Raw genomic sequence first — 18,243 nt, 5'->3', positions numbered from 1 at the left:
ATATCTTTGACAAATGTATCACATAGTATCTTCATATTGTGGATACATAATAAAACACCCTGTGAAATCAAACTTTATTAGTGATTTATCTCCCATAAATCAAATGACGAGCTAACACACTTTACATAAGAAATTAGAAATGATGATTAAACAGACCTGGATTGAAAAAAAAAAGCCTGGACAAGTGAATTAAAACCAACCCCTGCGCTTCTAAATGTGGCCAGACGGGGACGCCGCTCAGAAAACCGAGGCCGCCAGAAGGCGATAAAATCCGCTCGGTCCCTTTTTGATTTGCGGCTCCAAAGCGGAAGTACTCCAGTAGTCCGCGAGGCCAAGAGCAACGGCACCGTAACGGCAAGGTAAACACCGAAAACATTTAGTTTAATTTTAATAGTAGTGTATGTGACATTTCAGATTCCACCGTGAGGCCGGCTCTCTGGGGTGAGTGGAATAGAGTGTGTTTCTTAACGAGAGGCGGAGGCGGCGGAAAAGGTTTGAAGGAGGAGGACGAAGAGGGCAAAGTCATACGTAACGTAGGTTAATGGAGGAAGAACTACACACCGGCGGGATTGAAAACACCCCCGAAACACACAGACCAGACTGGATACACGTTAAAACTCAGTCTATACATCCACAGAGACAGGTTTAAACTCACTGCCTCGGCTGTCCCTGTATTTTCACTTCGAGGTCGTAGCAGGACAACATGGCTGTCTGTGGATCAACTTAACCTCATTTAACTTCTGATACCTTTTGAATGTTAAGTAGCAGGGTTTTTTCTGGGTTTTTTCTGGGCTCAAAATGAGGCAGAGGTGGAACCATCCAGATTAATCAAGCTTTTTACAAGCAACGTATTATATTGTAGGAGTTCTGTTATTATATCATCGAAGAAAATTACGTTTAACAAGTAGGCTAAATGGTGTTAGATGGTTTGGCAGAATTTTTAATTAAACATCTCTGCAAATATACAAAATCCGGGAATATATGTTAAAGTTGAAATGATCACAGATTTAATTCTTTCTCATATTCTCCCCGCACACCGTTTAGACAGATAGCAACATAGTAAAGAAATAAAATGGACCAACGTGGTAAACTTTTTGCAAGATGACTGAAAACTTTTTTTTACATCAGTAATGTTCTATGTCCATTTGGAAAAATTACAGTGCCATTACCTCAATGTAACACCACATCAGAAAACAATTAACACTAATTTAAAAGTAGTGTTTTCTGTCAAGTTTTTGTAGGTGGCCACTTTTTCATTTGCTACGCTGGAAAGCCATTAGATATATGATCAGCTTGGAAAATTTGAGTTCCAAGGATTTGACCTATATTGGCAACATAAAACTAATGCCAGATGGTGCAAGTAAGTAGTACAAGTAGTATTTTAGACGTGGAGTGATTTAATGTGGGACATTTTTGCTATTTAACTTTAGGGGTGTGTTACACAATGAACATACAGCATCTCTAACCACAAAAAACCCTCACTTTGTATTTTAGCTGAGATGTAGTTACCCCCAATGAGTGTCACCAGCTCTTTACCTTAGATATTTACAATGATGTGCTGGAAGACATCAAAAGAACTATTGTTACCCCGCCCCTGAAGGGAAGGTAAGGGGTATTGTTTTTGGTTCTGTTTCTTTGTTTAACACTCTAGCAACAAAACTATTTCTTCAATTCATACCAGATTAGGTTTATAGACTGCCAGTGATCCAGAATAGATCCGATTACATTTTGGGAACAGTAGCTCAAAGTTTAAATTTTTATTAATTTTTAAAATCTTTTCTTCCCCATTTACTTATAGGCAAAATTTCAAATGTCTATAACAGCAAAAACTATTGGTTGAATTCATACCAAATTGAGCTTATAGATTGCCAGTGACCCAGAATAGATGTCATTATATATTGGGAAAAGTAGGTCAAACTTTCAATTTGTTATGAATTTCTTAAATCTTTTTTTCCCGTTTACTTATCATGGGTGAAATTTCACATGTGTGTAGCAGCAAAACTATTGGTTGAATTCATACCATATTGGGTTCTTCCCTCCATGTACATATAATGGGTACAATTTCAAATGTCTATAAAAACATCAGTTTTGTTTCAGTTTACTTCAAACTTGGCACATACAATATGTGCGAGGGGTGGGGTTTGTTGTGCCTGGCGCCACTTGTTATTGCATGTATTTATGCATCTCTAAACATTTCACAGATTAACGTAATGTACTTAAGTAAATCATGCTGACCAGCTTTTCAGACTATAGTACCTGGAGCAGGGCAAAATTTTATAGAAATGACAAATGTAGTGTGTATGTAAGCCATATTAAACTGTATATAGTATTCATCCCCTCAGCATGAATGTAATTTAAATGCAGGACACTGACTTGATGCACTTCTTATTTGGAAAAAAAAAAAGATGCCTTACAAAAAATGCTTTACTGTGATTGAACATTTACAAAGTAATGTGATTTTCATCACATGACATTGCAGCTTGTTTTAACCCATCATTTTACTGACTTTCAGTTGTTAGAGGGAGAATTTCTGTCAAATGGAGGTGTCCCAGATTACAGCTCCTCACCCTATAAAGCCATGTAACATGTAAAGACAAGTGTTTCATTATGTCCTCTAACAGCTAGTTGTTGATTGTCATTGGCCCACAGCATGCTGATAGAAGCATGTGACATTGAAATTCTTTGTATGCAGGCAGCAATGTTCATTCAATTTTCAAAAGCAAGACATTTTTGTAAGGTACTGAAAAAATTAATTAAAAGATTTTACAAGAGTTTAGTTTGGTTAGATATTGAATACTCAAGGCTATTTAACTCTTCCCTCCTCAACTGTGTCCACATTTTGTTTAGGGCCAACTCTGTAGCCGACAGCTATTAATTTTCATTACTTATTATTTTGTAGGTTGTGTTATTTATTTTTGGATGATCCACTCCTAAATTTTTCTCAAGATAAGTCAAGTTGCATTATTACTTTATTTTGTCTAATACCCTAAATACCAAACATATAAAAAATCTATAATATAATAGGGTTTTTTTAATTACTTGATTAATACATCCATTTGATGAAATTTTGTAAAATTTAGTTTTCAATGCATTGAAGTTAAAGCCCAAAAGTAAACATTACTTTAATATCATTGCGATTAGAGAAGGAACACTTGCTTATACTGCAACATTCATGGGCTGGGCAGTATATTGAATCAATTATATTAATTGCGTTTTTGCTCTGAAAATGTGCTTCCTTTCTCGGCCAACAAAAACTCAGAATGCTATCCTTCTCCTTGTGAGAGATTCATTTTCAGTCATTGCCTGTCAGTGGTGCTTCATAACCTCTGTCTGCAATGTCCTAGTTTTATGTTTTGACCAGTGGTTGTGTGTTAGAAGTATTAATGTCATTTTTGGACAAACTAGTTCTCATGTGTGTGATTTCCTGACAAATTTGAAGACAGATGAGGACATTTTGGTTCATTCTAAATCAGTGATCAAAGTGATAAATGTATAAAATTCCAAAAATTCATGTTTATTAATGTGGGGAAGAATTAACACACACACACACCCAATTCACAACATACAGATAGTGTGACTATCTTGTGCCATAAGAAGTTTGACATTAAAGTCAAAGGTCAAGGTCACAGTAGATGATTTTTTTTTTTTATTATCTCTGTATCTCAACATTTTTATTAGATCTCTTTCAAAGTTTATTTAACATTTCTTTGCGCCATTGTCTTCAAGAATTCAAAACAAAATCTTATGTTGTCAATTATTCACAGCTGACAAAAAAAGTTTTTAGCCATAAGGCGAGGTCTGCACGATTAATCGATTTTTAAATCGAAATCAGTATTTTTAATTAGGACGATTTTTAAAGAAGGAAAATCGTCAAATCGATTTAATCTCTCTCGTGCCTCCCGGCCGCATCCCTGCGGGCTACCGTAGGCTCTTCCTCTTATCTGTGACAGCGGTCTTTCACAGAAGTCCGTGTAATGACCGGACTTTAAATCTGTTAATGAGCCCGCAGTAGTGATACCAGTGAAAGCCGTGGCTTCACGCACGGATCCCGCAATTGAAATATAACTGCATGGGGATCACTCATCATACGTTGTCCCGGATCCGTACCATACGTCTTCTTCCGATTTGGGTCCGGGTCGCGGGGGTCAGCAGCCTCAGCAGCCTCAGCAGAGGAGCCCAGACAACCCTCTGCCCAAACACCTCCACCAGCTCCGGGGATATAATCCCTCCAGCGTGTCCTGGGTCGGGCTCTTCCACACACGGATCCCCCATTTTAAATAGAACCGCATGGGGATCACTCATATTATGTGGTCCACGCACGCACGACTAATGCCTGTCTTACATTGGTATCACTTCTGTGGGCCCAGATACCCCAAAAAGGAAATAAATAAATAAATAAATAAATAGAATTAATTTAGTTCTCTTACTTGCTAAATTTTTCATTCACGAATGTAAGTTCTGCAACACAAAACCAAATATTTATTTTTTGAAAGATGTTGAACTTTATTCAAAGCTGCTGGAAACAAAAACGCTACAAAAACCGTCAGCTCTGATTTGGACATTGTATTGTAGTGTATTCCCCCTGGCAAACTTGTTATGTTATTTTCTTGTCGTATACATTGTTTGTATATGCCATTCAATAAAGATTTAAAGGGAAAAAAAATAAATAAAACTTCTGTGGGCCCATCACATGATACCATCACAGATTTGAGGAAGGGAACAGTGGCTTGCATTGCTGGCTGCTCACGAAAATGACATGCTGACTTCTGTTGTCTTTTCTAGTTTTACCCAAAAATCGAAATCAAAATTGAAAATCGAGTTTTTAGAGGAAAACAATCTGGATTTTATTTTTTGCCAAAATCATGCAGCCCGACATAAGGCTCAGCATTAACTAGAAGAAATACAAGTCTGGCATTCTTGCGTTAACATTTATTGAACATCCTCCCTGAGTATCTGTGTATACCCAGGATGCTGTTACAGTAAACTGCCCTCTTTGAACTAGCCAGTCATCTCAGGTGGCTGCAGTGTAATGTTGTCTAATGATTGGATTTGTTTGAGGTTCAGTCCTACCTTTGGCAAATGTTTGGTGCCAGTTTTCAAAGTGGATTCTGACTCCTAATGCCTGCCTAGTAATTCTGATCATTTTTCACATGTTTTTAGAGCTTCTGTTTTCTGGACAATCAGACCTGGCAGAATGTAGTTCAGTCTTGTTTGTGCTAGTCAAAGACACATTAATCAAACAGGAAGACACACCCACTCCTGGAGCAGCGAGCATGTAAAGAATGGCTGTAAACATTCAGGCCTTACATAAGTGTCCTCTGCTACAGTAAAACCATTGTGTAGTTCCTCTGGTTTTGACTTTGTCCTGAAATCAGAGAAATTGAATGAATCAACATGTGTCTCATCTTCTGGTTATTTTGATCTCTGAACAGATGGCTCACAGGCTGCTGTTAAGCAGAATTTGGACACTCTCTGCAAAAGACTTCCGCCGCGTCCCAGCATCCACTGCCACCTTCGCCTCCTCTTCATTTCCCACCTCCTCCCTACAGTCCACCACAACTCGGGTCTCCTTCCTGTCCCCCTCACGCACCCTGCCTCACTCACTGCCTCACACCTCCCGCCGTGAAGTCTCTTTCAATGTTCAGGACCACGAGGACTTTACGGACGGGTCATCAATAGTGACTTGCCTGTGTTAGTCGACTTCCATGCACAGTGAGTAAATGAAGGAGGGGTGGTACACTAATCCCAAATGTTTAGGAACAGGCACCTAATGTTTAATTAAAAACGGTTAATTCTCTTCTGGTCATGTGTACCTTTTTAATGTCCTGTATGTGTTTTGGTCATTTAGTCACTGTTTTTATCTCACTGGCCAATGGGCCATGAGCTGTTGTGAAGGAACTGTGTCTGGCGGCGTCTTCATTGGCATCATCTTTAGCAATTTCTTCAAACATCTTCTCTGACAAAACTACTGGATGGATTTGTTTCAAATTTTACATGTAGCTTTCTTGAAACAGTGTCTACAAAGCCTGTACACAATTTTGAGATTTTTTTTAATGAATTTGCCTTTATTTATAATGATTCATATTTTGATGGCTTATAACATGGAAATGGTTAGACCCTTGAAGGGTCAAATTCAAGGTCACTAATGTCTACATTTCAACAATCTTCTCCAAAACTACTGGTCGGGTTCATTTCAGATTTTTTTTTTTTTTTTAATGTAGGTTCCTTGGTAGAATGTCTACAAAGTTTGACCTTTTAAGAAATTTTTATTTATGTATTGTTGATGAATTTTTGAAATATAAAAAATTTGCCTTTACTTGTAATGTTCATATTTTGATGGCTTATAACATGGAAATGGTTAGAGCTATCAATATAGTTACCATTGAGCACTGATAGGAAGTCATATATGGACATTCATTTAATTAGTTGAGTTATCCTCCAGTGAAAGCACCACCCACTTCTATTGGGTGCATGAACTCCTACATCAAGACCACAGGATGGTAACATAGCTGCAGAACCTGACAACCTTGCACATTCTTATTAATGTTTGATAGAACATGACGGTGAGCTACAGGGCCGTTGGTCCGGACAGGACTGTTGTTGACTACCAGGCAACCTGGAATGTGCCAAATTGGACATGAAAAATTCTCATTGCACCCTCACTGTTAAAACTCAATGTTTTGCTCTGACCTTGGATAAGACCCTGGCCACATGTACAACATTTAACTATTTGATTTATAATGTCTTGGAATGAGCACAAATTCAACCCTACAAATGTATGAAATGGCCTTTAATATATTAAATATTAGCTTAATATCAGCCACTGGCTTTGGTGAAATGGATTGTTGTCTGCAGATGAGCATTATTAATTAAGGCTGAAGCAGACCATACTTGATATTCAATTACACTACCAGTTAAAAGTTTTAGAACACCCCAATTTTTCCAGTCTTGTATTGAAATTCAAGCAGTTCAAGTCCAAAGAACAGCTTGAAATGGTACAAAGGTAAGCGGTGAACTGCCAAAAGTTTAAAAAAAAAAAAATAAATAAATAAAAATAAGGTAAGGATAAACAAAACTGAAAAATAATGTACATTTCAGAATTATACAAAAGGGCAAACACGAAATGGGTTAACAGCTTAAAGCAGTTCTGCAGCAAGCCTCGAAAGCTGGTGCTACCAATTCCTACATGTGTCCCAAAGTTTCTTAATTCCTTCCAACCCCCTCTGTCTGCATAAAAGGAGTGTTGGAACACACTTTGGTACCATACCGTTGTGAGCATTATTTGAACAGTATTGTACTGCAGAAAGTAGTGTGTTACTATAAAAATGGAAAAGAGGAAAAGGCAATTAACGATAGAAGAGAGACAGACCATCACAACACCTAAAAATGTAGGTCTTTCCTACAGAGAAATTGCCAAGAAAGTTAAGGTGTCAGTAAGTCCAGTTTCCTTCACCATCCAAAGGCACTCAGAAAACTGGGGGAAATGCTGACAGGAAGAGGTTTGGGAGACCCAAAGCCACAACAGAATCAGAAGACAAGTTTCTGAGAGTGAACAGCTTGCATGATAGGCAACTCACAGGACAACAGCTTCAAGTATAGCTCAATAGTGGTCGTAGTAAGCAAGTCTCAGTTTCAACTCTGAAGAGAAGACTTCAAGTTACAGGTTTGATCAGTCCATAACACCTTCTTCCAGTCTTCAGTAGTCCACTGGCAGTGTTTCATGGCCCAGGCAAACCTCTTTTTCTTATTCTGATGTCTCAGCAATGGCTTTCTTGCTGCAACTTGACCCATCAAACTTGTAACTGGAAGTCTTCTCTTCACAGTTGAAACTGAGACTTGCTTACTATGACCATTATTGAGCTGTGCTTGAAGCTGTTGTCCTGTGAGTCGCCTATCACGCATGTGCTGATCCGAGTGGTTGAGAAATATCGAGTCATTCCGGCTCGGGAAAAACATACAGCCACAAAATGAAGGGTACATTGTAAGTAAACTTTGACCCATAATAATAGTACAATATAACAATTTTGTAACCGCAACATTAACTGAATTAGATCTGCCATATAAAAAGGACAAAACTCCCATATTTATTATACATTTTCTTTTAATGTTTGTTTCCCTATGTGTATATTTACTAACACTTAATGAAGTGCAGAATACAACAAACTGATTAAAACATTCTTCTGCCCCTCTGGTATCCACTAGAGATCATAGAATGCCCTTGTTGGAATCTGTGCTTATTTTGTCAGTTCAAGGTTTTTTTGTGTGTTTGTTAAGGGCATATTAGTTGTAGTCCACACTCAAAAATAGTCATGTACCTTAATGCTGGATGCCTTGTGTTAACATAACGTAGTGTGCACTTTTAATACTCCTCGGCCAAATATATCGATTACATCGTTGAAAAAGACATGTTGCCATTTGAACTTGAAAAAGAAGGTCAAGGTGACCTATTTTCAATAGATTTCTGCTCCATGCCAAGATGCATCCACAGTATAAATTTGATGCAGATATCTCAATGCATTCTTCAGATAATGCAACTACATCATTGAATGGACAGACAGACAACACAACAATTACAATACCCCTCTGGCCAGAGTTGGCCAAGGGTATTGTAATTGTTGTGTTGTAGGAAGAGGAAGTCCACTTGGTGCTACTATAGAAATGTGGAAGAGGAAGAGGAAGTCCACTTGGTGCTACTATAGAAATGTGCCACATTCTGTGAAAGGTAACCCGCTCCCTCTATAGATTTAAACTTACTCTGAGGTAACCAAAACATAATTCTTATTTTCATATTCTTAATTCTGCAATAATATCCTAAACCTTTGTAAGTCTTGCACACTGGACCTTTAATCCTCGGGTTTCAGAGAATCTGCAGGAGGCAGAGTTGTCCGGTAGCTTTAGGGGTCCTGTTTTATAATTAACTTATACATGGAGGACCTCTCATTGTGTTGTTTCAGGTGGTGTGGTCCCTGTAAAATCCTCGGGCCAAGGTTGGAGAAGGCTGTTAGGAAACAGAAAGGCCGTGTTGCCATGGCGAAAGTTGACATAGATGATCACACAGACCTGGCTCTTGAATATGGGGTGAGATAAGCACTTTGATTGAACTACCTGTATGTATTAAATGATTTAGTTATTATATTATCTCTCTTGTAACGGGATTTGTTCTGTTTCCAGGTTTCAGCCGTTCCAACGGTAATTGGCATGCGAGGAGGTGATGTCGTCGGCCATTTTGTGGGAATCAAAGATGACGATGAACTGGACTCATTTGTCAGCAAAGTCATCGGAAAGTAAACCAACAGTCCCGTCCCCTGCCGTTTACCACCACTGTGGTGCTGTTTTATATCCTGTTCTGTCACGATTGGCATTCAGCCGTTCACTACCGCTGTTATGAGTCTGTTGAGCAACAGCGGACTGATGAATAAACAAAACTTTGCCACTGTCTGATCTGGCAAACACTCAAATACTCACACCCATCCCTAGACATACGGCTTCTGCTGTGCATTACTGCTTCACTCTGTCTGTTCTTCTGTTTCTTCTGTCCAGTGATGGGTGTGAGCCTTCATTAACTGTATGGATTATGCCATGCTCCTTTTTTCAGCAGTTTTGTTTTTGTTTTTTTATTCAGTAATATTACAAGTCCTTTTCATACTACTAGAGCTGCAGAGGTGACATGCATCAATGTGCTGTAAAAGTCTATAGAATGGAAAATATTCTGTTCTGGAATTATAATGTATCATAAGGGATGAACATGTCTAGTTTTAGTGGTGCAGAGGGGGGTGATTTAACTTAACCTGACGATGCTGAATGAAGTTTGACAGTGTTACTTGTAGTTCCTGCTTTTGTCCACAAGAAGGTGGCATTTCTCTTCGATCACAAAGCCACATGGTCATTTTTACACCATTATGCCTAATGATGTGAGAAAGGATTAAGTGCGTCTGTGTGTGTGATTCTGTGTATGCTTGTTTTGGTGTGTGTGGCATGTCTCTGGTCATGATTGTGAATCTTAGTCAGATGGAAATTGCAAAAAGGAGTTTGGTTTAGTTTTTGACTGAAATGAACTCTATGTATGTGAAATGACCAAGTGAAGTAATAAAAGAGTGAAAATGGCCTGAATTTTGTTTGTCTTGAATTTGTTTAGTGTTGAATTTTTTTATTTTTTTTTTCCTTGCGATTGAGAAAGACTTGGAGTGTTATTGTCCCCGATGACACTGATGCAACATTGAAGTTATGTACATTCCCTGCCTTAGTTGTTTTGACAGCAGTGAGGGTTTCATCTGTTGGAAACGACCACAAGATATGTAAACCAGTAACTTGTTTAATTCTAAGTTTTTATAATATTTCCCCATAAATATGAGTAATATGTTCTCATCTCTTTGTCCTCTGAGCTGAACATTGTGACACAACCCTGTCATCAGTGAACTGAGAGGTTAAAAAAAAACGCCTACACACCACCCTTCTCTCATTGCTGCTCTGTAAATTACCTCTCTTCTGTCATCCCCTTAGATTAACCATATCCGCCCTCTTTGCCTGTCTCTCTAACCTCTACTTGATAATGTCTTCAGTCTCACACCTGAAAGAAAAACTGCCAAACACCTGTACCAGTCTCCTTTGTTCAGTAAGGCTTCAAACCACCCACCTGGTACTCACCAGAACATATGATTCCAGGCATTTAAACAGCAGCATATGAACACTTGTGAGTTTATCTGCCTTATTATGAGTTGCAATGGTTAGTGTGGTTTGTAGTTATCGCTGCGCATTGTAAATGATTAACAGTGTCAAATATAGCAAGGTGAGATCAGTAGCACCTCCCTTCGACAACTTATTTAAATGTACTTTGTCTTAAATGTTATATGGGTTTTCACTGTTTTAATTATTTCATTGGGATGTGTCTTCTATAGGAGAGACATCAGCATGAAGAAAAAGTACCTTTAATGAAGTGTTGCACTTAAATGCAAATTTGAGGTACCATTGTATACCACTTTATACTTCTGCATTTCAGGGGGAAATACTGCACCTACAAAACTGATTTTTTTTTTTTTTTTTTTTTTTGACAGCTTTTCTGGTACTTTTAAGCAACTTAACAGATAATAGCAAGCTTTAAAAATCCAACACACTGTTAAAAATTAAACCCATGCTTTCAAAGCTTTTCAGCCTCTGATATGCAAGCAGCAGTGTTGTGTAGTCAGAATCACATTGCAGAGGTGTCCACCAAACAGGGACTTTTCAACCTAAAGTTCTGACATGGTTGAACAGATTTGTGTATCAGAGCTTTGTTTTGTTTGTCTTCCTTTGTCTCCCATTAATCATGTGTTTAGTCCTTGCTTTATATGGTGTCCTTGTACATAAAACTGGAGAGAAGGAAGTTCAAGCCACTTTTATCTCCAGAAGCTGCATCAGTAACACGCTGCAACCACACTGATACTTCACTAATGAAAATCTCATGTCATACATAAATCTGGGGGAACAAACTGATGCTTTTACCTCAATCGTGTAACTGCATGTTGACATCACATCATGAAGTACTATTATTTTGTATTGGTACTTCATTGGTACTTGATGTGAGTACACCTTACACGCGAGGACTCGTAGAATCTATTCTCTTCTATGTGTTCACGTGCTGCATATGCTCTAAACAGGGTCAAATGAGGCTGAGCTGTTGAGGAGACAGTAGAGCACCTCCAATCATCATTCCATCATCTGCTTTTCTCTCATATCTCACAAACTAAAAAACATTCCCAACCCTGCCCTGTCCGCCCTCTCATCCTCGTGTATGTTATTACAGAGCCCACAGCTGACAGAATAGTGATGAGGGCCTCCAGACTGCTTATTAAGTATACATCATTTGACATGTTCCATCTGCACTTTTAGTGATGCAGTCTCAGATTAGATCACTGGCAATGAAGCCCTGGGATGCATTCACGCAGAGCTGTTATGTGGGGTCGGTCAGTAGCAACTGAGATCCAGTGTTTTTTTACAAGGGGGAATTCCACTGGCATTACATAAGCAGGTGTGATTGAATCAAAAAGCCTGGATCAGTAAGACGTCCAGATGTATACACGCAATAACTGTGCTCCTGGATGAAAGACATTCCTGCATACTTTTGTGATGTCTGGGATCTTTATAACGGCATCTTTGGTAATGATGGGCCTTTTAAAGCCACATTCTGCTTCTTTCTTTGCCTCTCAATAATCTCTAGGCCTCTGGAATCGAGCCCCCCTCCTTTTCCACACATGACTCCCCATGTTGTCTATTCACCCTCTTTGTCTGGCTCTAGACAGAGGAAAGAGATGACTAAAGAGATGACGACAAGCTCCAAAGGTTCAAGAGCAGCACGTAACCCTACACCTCTTCCGCCAAAAACAATAGACCACACCTCCATCCTCGCTCCCGCTGTCTCTCTCTTTTACTTAACCACTCTTATGACCATATAAGGCAAAAAAAAAGGCAGGGGAAGCCAGCGGCTGCTGAACAAACGGACTCAAGAGGCAGGAGTTGCAGAATTCTTCCAGTAACTCTGTCCAAATGTACCAGCTTTTCTCTCAGATTATTAAACTCTTTACCGTGTGTTTGTTTGGAAAGAAATCAGACAGTCAGTGGGCCAAAATGCCTTTGCTGAGTGTGTTTTCTGTGTGAGGTGCATGTGAGCTTGCAGACTTGTGGTTTGTGTGCTGAAGTTGGTGTATGTGTAGGAGAGCTGTAACAACAGACAGATCTGGCACAGCCTGAGAGTTTTCTCTGTTTATAGTAAATACATAGCTGTATTTATATTTTAAACACATGCTGCCCTCCACCTTGTTAGTTCTCCCTTCTGTTCCAGAAAAATACCAGTCCTGGCACAGACAAAGGTGCCACTGTTACTGTTTATCTTGCTCCATCTTGTCTCAATTCAAGATACTAATGACTTCACAATATCATATTGATAAGTTTGAATTAGAGCTGTTGTCAAGTGAGTGCAAAGAGACATTTTCACAAAAGAGGGAAGGCTTTGTGTATTTTCCCTTTACTCCACATTCCTGAGTTTTGTGAGTCAACATGTGTCTTATCACCCCTTCCTGTGTACTGATTACTAAGGAAAGGACAGAAGAAAGCAGGGCGAGCTAAAGCACATTAAGTCAGAATAAACAGCCACTCTATATTATAGCCGCTGTTGTCCTTTGTTTATTGCATATCTCAAAAGCTAGAGTTACTCTTAATGATTCTTATGATCTTTTAGATGTGTGGAACAAACACAACCATGTTGCATAATTAGTCTTGGTATGGGTTTGCACATAACTGGGACTGATGTAGAACAAAAACACAAGAAGTTAGTTTCTGGACTGAAAGGCAATCTGTTTACTCTGGGCTTATATTCGAATAGTGCATGTTGAATTCTGTCTGCGTGGTAAGGTAAGGTTAGGTAAGAGATTCCAGTTAGGCAATCAACAGTAGATCAGATATGAGCATTAACACCCATCAGATCTGACACAAATCTGTATGTGTGTATATGTAAGGGTAGAGACTGCGATCTGGTAGGACTGGCGATTCTACCAGTAGAGACTCCGATCGTAGTCTCTACCAGTAGAAACTCCGATCAGAGTCTCTACTGGTAGAAACTCCGATCCTGCCAGTAGAAGGGTTAGGGTTAGGGTTAGGGTTAGGGTTCGGATCGGAGTTTCTACCGGTAGAGACTCTGATCGGAGTTTCTACTGGTAGAGACTACGATCGGAGTCTCTACTGGTAGAATCGCCGATCCTACCAGATCGCAGTCTCCACCCTGACATATATATACACTACCGGTCAAAAGTTTTAGAACATCCCAATTTTTCCAGTTTTGTATTAAAATTCAAGCAGTTCAAGTCCAGTGAACAGCTTGAAATGGTACAATGGTAAGAAGTGAACTGCCAGAGGTAAAAAAAAAACAAAACAAAAAAACGGTAAGGTTAAACGAAACTGAAAAATAATATACATTTCAGAATTATACAAGAAATGGGTTAACAACTTAAAGCAGTTCTGCAGCAATGGAGGTTGATCAAGCCTTGAAAGTTGGTGCTACCAATTCCTACAGGTGTCCCCAACATTTGTGAATTACTTACAACCCCCTCTGTCTAAATAAAAGGGGTGTTGGAACACACTTTGGCACCATACCGTTGTGAGCATTATTTGAACAGTACTGTACTGCAGAAAGTAGTGTGTTACTAGTGTTACTATAAAAATGGAAAAGAGGAAAAGGCAATTAACGATAGAAGAGAGACAGACCATCACAACACTTAAAAATGTAGGTCTTTCCTACAGAGAAATTGCCAAGAAAGTCAAGGTGTCAGTAAGTCCAGTTTCCTTCACCATCCAAAGGCACTCAGAAACTGGGGGAAATGCTGACAGGAAGAGGTCTGGCAGACCCAAGCCACAACAGAATCAGAAGACAAGTTTCTGAGAGTCAACAGCTTGCATGATAGGCGACTCACAGGACAACAGCTTCAAGCACAGCTCAATAGTGGTCATAGTAAGCAAGTCTCAGTTTCAACTGTGAAGAGAAGACTTCCAGTAACAGGTTTGATGGGTCGAGTTGCAGCAAGAAAGCCATTGCTGAGACTTCAGAATAAGAAAAAGAGGCTTGCCTGGGCCATGAAACACTGCCAGTGGACTACTGAAGACTGGAGGAAGGTGTTATGGACTGATGAATCAAAATTTGAAATCTTCAGTTCATGCTGCAGGACTTATGTATGCCGTCGAGTAGGTGAAAAGATGGTTCCTCAGTTCCTCATCAACTGTCAAACATGGACGAGGAAGTGTGATGGTCTGGGGCTGTCTTTGGGTCTGCCAGACCTCTTCCTGTCAGCATTTCCCCCAGTTTCTCAGTGCCTTTTGATGGTGAAGGAAACTGGACTTACTGATACCTTGACTTTCTTGGCAATTTCTCTGTAGGAAGGACCTACATTTTTAAGTGTTGTGATGGTCTGACTCTCTTCTATCGTTAATTGCCTTTTCCTCACAATTTTTATGGTAACATACTACTTTCTGCAGTACAATACTGTTCAAATAATGCTCACAACGGTATGGTGCCGAAATGTGTTCCAACACTCCTTTTATGCAGACAGAGGGGGTTGTAAGTAATTCAGAAACGTTGGGATACCTGTAGGAATTGGTTGCACCAACTTTCGAGGCTTGATCAACCTCCATTGCTGCAGAACTGCTTTAAGCTGTTAACCCATTTCTTGTTCGCCTTTTTGTATAATTCTGAAATGTACATTATTTTTCAGTTTTGTTTAACCTTACCTTTTTTTTTTTTTTTTTTACTTCTGGCAGTTCACTTCTTACCATTGTACCATTTCAAGCTGTTCATTGGACTTGAACTGCTTGAATTTCAATACAAAACTGGAAAAACTGGGGTTTTCGAAAACTTTTGACTGGTAGTGTGTGTGTATATATATATATATATATATATATATATATATATATATATATATATATATATATATATATATATATATGTGTGCGCGTGTGTGTGTGTGTGTGTGTGTGTGTGTGCAACGGATGGATGTGCAGACAAGCATGTATGAATGCCCACACACATGACTTCACACAAGTAATAATTACACAGTGAGAGTGGTCGGTGAGTTAACATGGCACCCTTTTAACACTGTGTCACTGAATGGGTCCTTTTCTTTCTGACTGGATGATATAATGGCTTTACACACCCTGAATTACAGACACACCCTGCTGCTATTGCAACCAACTGAAGGGGAAAAGAGACAGAGAGAAAGAGAGAGAGACTAGGTCACAGTGAAAAAGAGAACAGGAGAAAGGGGAGGGAGGCAGTGAGGTCAGAATTATCCATATTTGGTATTTCATGCATATGCTGAATTTTAATCCAGCATTTTTGTTAGTGCTCTGTTTTGCATCTCATGCCCCTGTTGTGTAAGAGTGTAATGAGCAAACCCACCAAAGTTTTTCATTATCTGTTTTTTTATTACTATTATTTTTTACACCACTATTTTCCCCACTATTGCTCTCTCCGCATTTGGTCCTGCTCAAGTTAAAAGGAAAACTATGACCTTTAACCTCTCAGCTGAAATTTCAGATATTTCCCATCCATGCCTGAGAGGGAGGGGACTGTGAGATTTATTGATTTTTCCAAGTCTGCTGAATGTTCAGTGTTGTCCTCTACATAGGCTATGTGTGATGCCCAGCTGTTAAACATATAGGAAAACACACGGACACATTCCTTTCATAATGACACATCCTGAGCATAAATCACACATTGTACATAAAATTTGGTTTTCCTATGTTTGTCTGCAGATGCCTGCCATATCTGACATTGGTTTAAAATATAATGTGACTTCTTGTAAAACAGTATAGGAGTTTCCTTGTATGGTGTGCTGAATGTGCAATTGTTTAATTTGATTGCATTGCAGAGCCAAAGTTGTTTATCCCTGGTCACCATCCTCTGTTGCATACTCCTTTAGCATCATCAATATCATTGGTTGACCTCAGTGCTGCTAATTCTGTAAATCAATGTTTCACACAGAGAAAGTGAGAAATATTTGTTTTCCATTGCTAATACCTCCCTGCTGGTTTTGGCATGCACATTGGCCCGCAGCCTTCGGTTCCACTCAGGAAAAGAAAAAAAAAATGGGCTCACATCACCCAATTTGAATCCCAAGGGAGTATTTGAGGTAAACAGGTTCACATTGTACCATTCCGTTCTTCTGTGTAGACTTTGGCAGTGGCACTGCACATCTTTCATCTCAACATCCATCATCTCACACATTTTATTTCTTTTTTTTGGTCAAGTTTCTGGCTCTGCTCACTTTTCCTATTTTATACTAATATTACTCTCTTCTTATCCCTGATTTTTAAAAATTGATTACTCATTTTCTTGATATCTGCTGCTTTGCATCTGAGAAGTGATAACTTACAATAAAAAAGTCATAAGTAAATAGGCAACCATATGCTATTAGAAGCAGAGATGTCTTCCTCCATGCCCCAGCGCCTTATTTTATTATAAGTATGAACTACTGTACACATGTATCTGTAGTAATGATAATCTTCCACAGGGGCATAGGTTGAAATCTAACCATATTTTAATCCTCATTTACCTTCATTGATGGTGCATATTTCACTCTCAGTGTATTTCCTCAGCTAATTTTAATGTAGCTGTGATACCAATTGCTTAGAATGAAAAAACAAAACAAACAAACAAAAAAAAAACAGATGACAGCAGACTTATCATTTCACTTTTTTCAAGTGATACTCACTTTGATGTCCCTGACAAAACATATTCAGTACTCTTCAGCACTAATTCTGCAAGTCTCTGAACTCTACTAAAGGAATGAACTCTAGAAGACATTGCTGTTTCGATGATGGCACAGTGGGACAGTGAAGGCCATAAGATATAATTCACAAGCACAAAACAATCACTCTTCCTTCCTAATAGAAGGGGGTACGATCACCTTTAAATACACCTCTAATAGATTTTTTCTTTAATTTGTTAGCTGTCTGTACATAAAAGGACTGTATGTTTATCTCCTTCTCATCGCCAGGGCAAACAAGTCAGACAGTTATGAAGTGCCAAAGCAAACAAATCCCAGGAGTGTTTAGAGGACTGTAAAAGTATTTTCTTTACCGCACATCAATTAGATTATTACCTGCAGCGGTTCCCAGACTGTGTTAACATGTCTGGTCATGAATCTAAGTTTAACCTGTTTTAATGATGGGAACCTGTGAGAATAAATCACAAAAGTGCAAATTTTTCAGTCCTCTTGATCTTATCTTCTATGAAATGGTATTCTGGTTTATTTTAAACAAAGAAACATTTATGAAAAATGTGTTCAAGAATACAGGCAGTACATGCAGCTATTTTTTTTTTACAAATATAAACCAATTAATAAACATAAATCTGTTTAGTGTCATTGGCATACATACACATACAACATACACATCTCATTTTAGAATACTTCAGATAGGCCTGTGTGTGGGATTTGTCTGATAACTGAAGTTTTACAACAGAGATATAGATAGCAGTGATGGTTACAGACTGTTACATGTTTCTAAGACAGACAACGGTCAGACAAGACCTGCTGACACACGAAGACCCTGGATGATGCCGTCCATCCTGAAAGTGACTGGTTGGCTACTTATATGGTCATAAAACTCCTTAGTATGCACATACCTCTCACATTAAACACAGCTTAAACCGTACCCCTCCCTCTGCTCTCAACTCTTTCAAGTTCAGTTTTTGACCCCGCCCAGTGGATGTCGCCCCTCCGC

At 38.9% G+C, this 18,243-nt stretch overlaps 1 protein-coding gene across 1 annotated transcript; it reads left to right on the top strand.

Annotated features, from left to right (window-relative positions):
• Positions 1-233: 233 nt before the first annotated feature.
• Positions 234-10,110, top strand: txn2 (thioredoxin 2). Its single transcript, XM_030140292.1, is given in 5 exon segments — positions 234-359; positions 5,433-5,664; positions 5,667-5,712; positions 8,955-9,078; positions 9,172-10,110. Coding segments are annotated over 4 exon segments (519 nt in total). The 5' UTR covers positions 234-359; the 3' UTR covers positions 9,289-10,110.
• The last annotated feature ends 8,133 nt before the right edge of the window (positions 10,111-18,243 follow it).

Source organism: Sphaeramia orbicularis, chromosome 8 (assembly GCF_902148855.1).
Source record: "Sphaeramia orbicularis chromosome 8, fSphaOr1.1, whole genome shotgun sequence".
NCBI classification, from domain to species: Eukaryota; Metazoa; Chordata; class Actinopteri; order Kurtiformes; family Apogonidae; genus Sphaeramia; species Sphaeramia orbicularis.
This window is presented reverse-complemented; position numbering and strand designations above follow the sequence as displayed.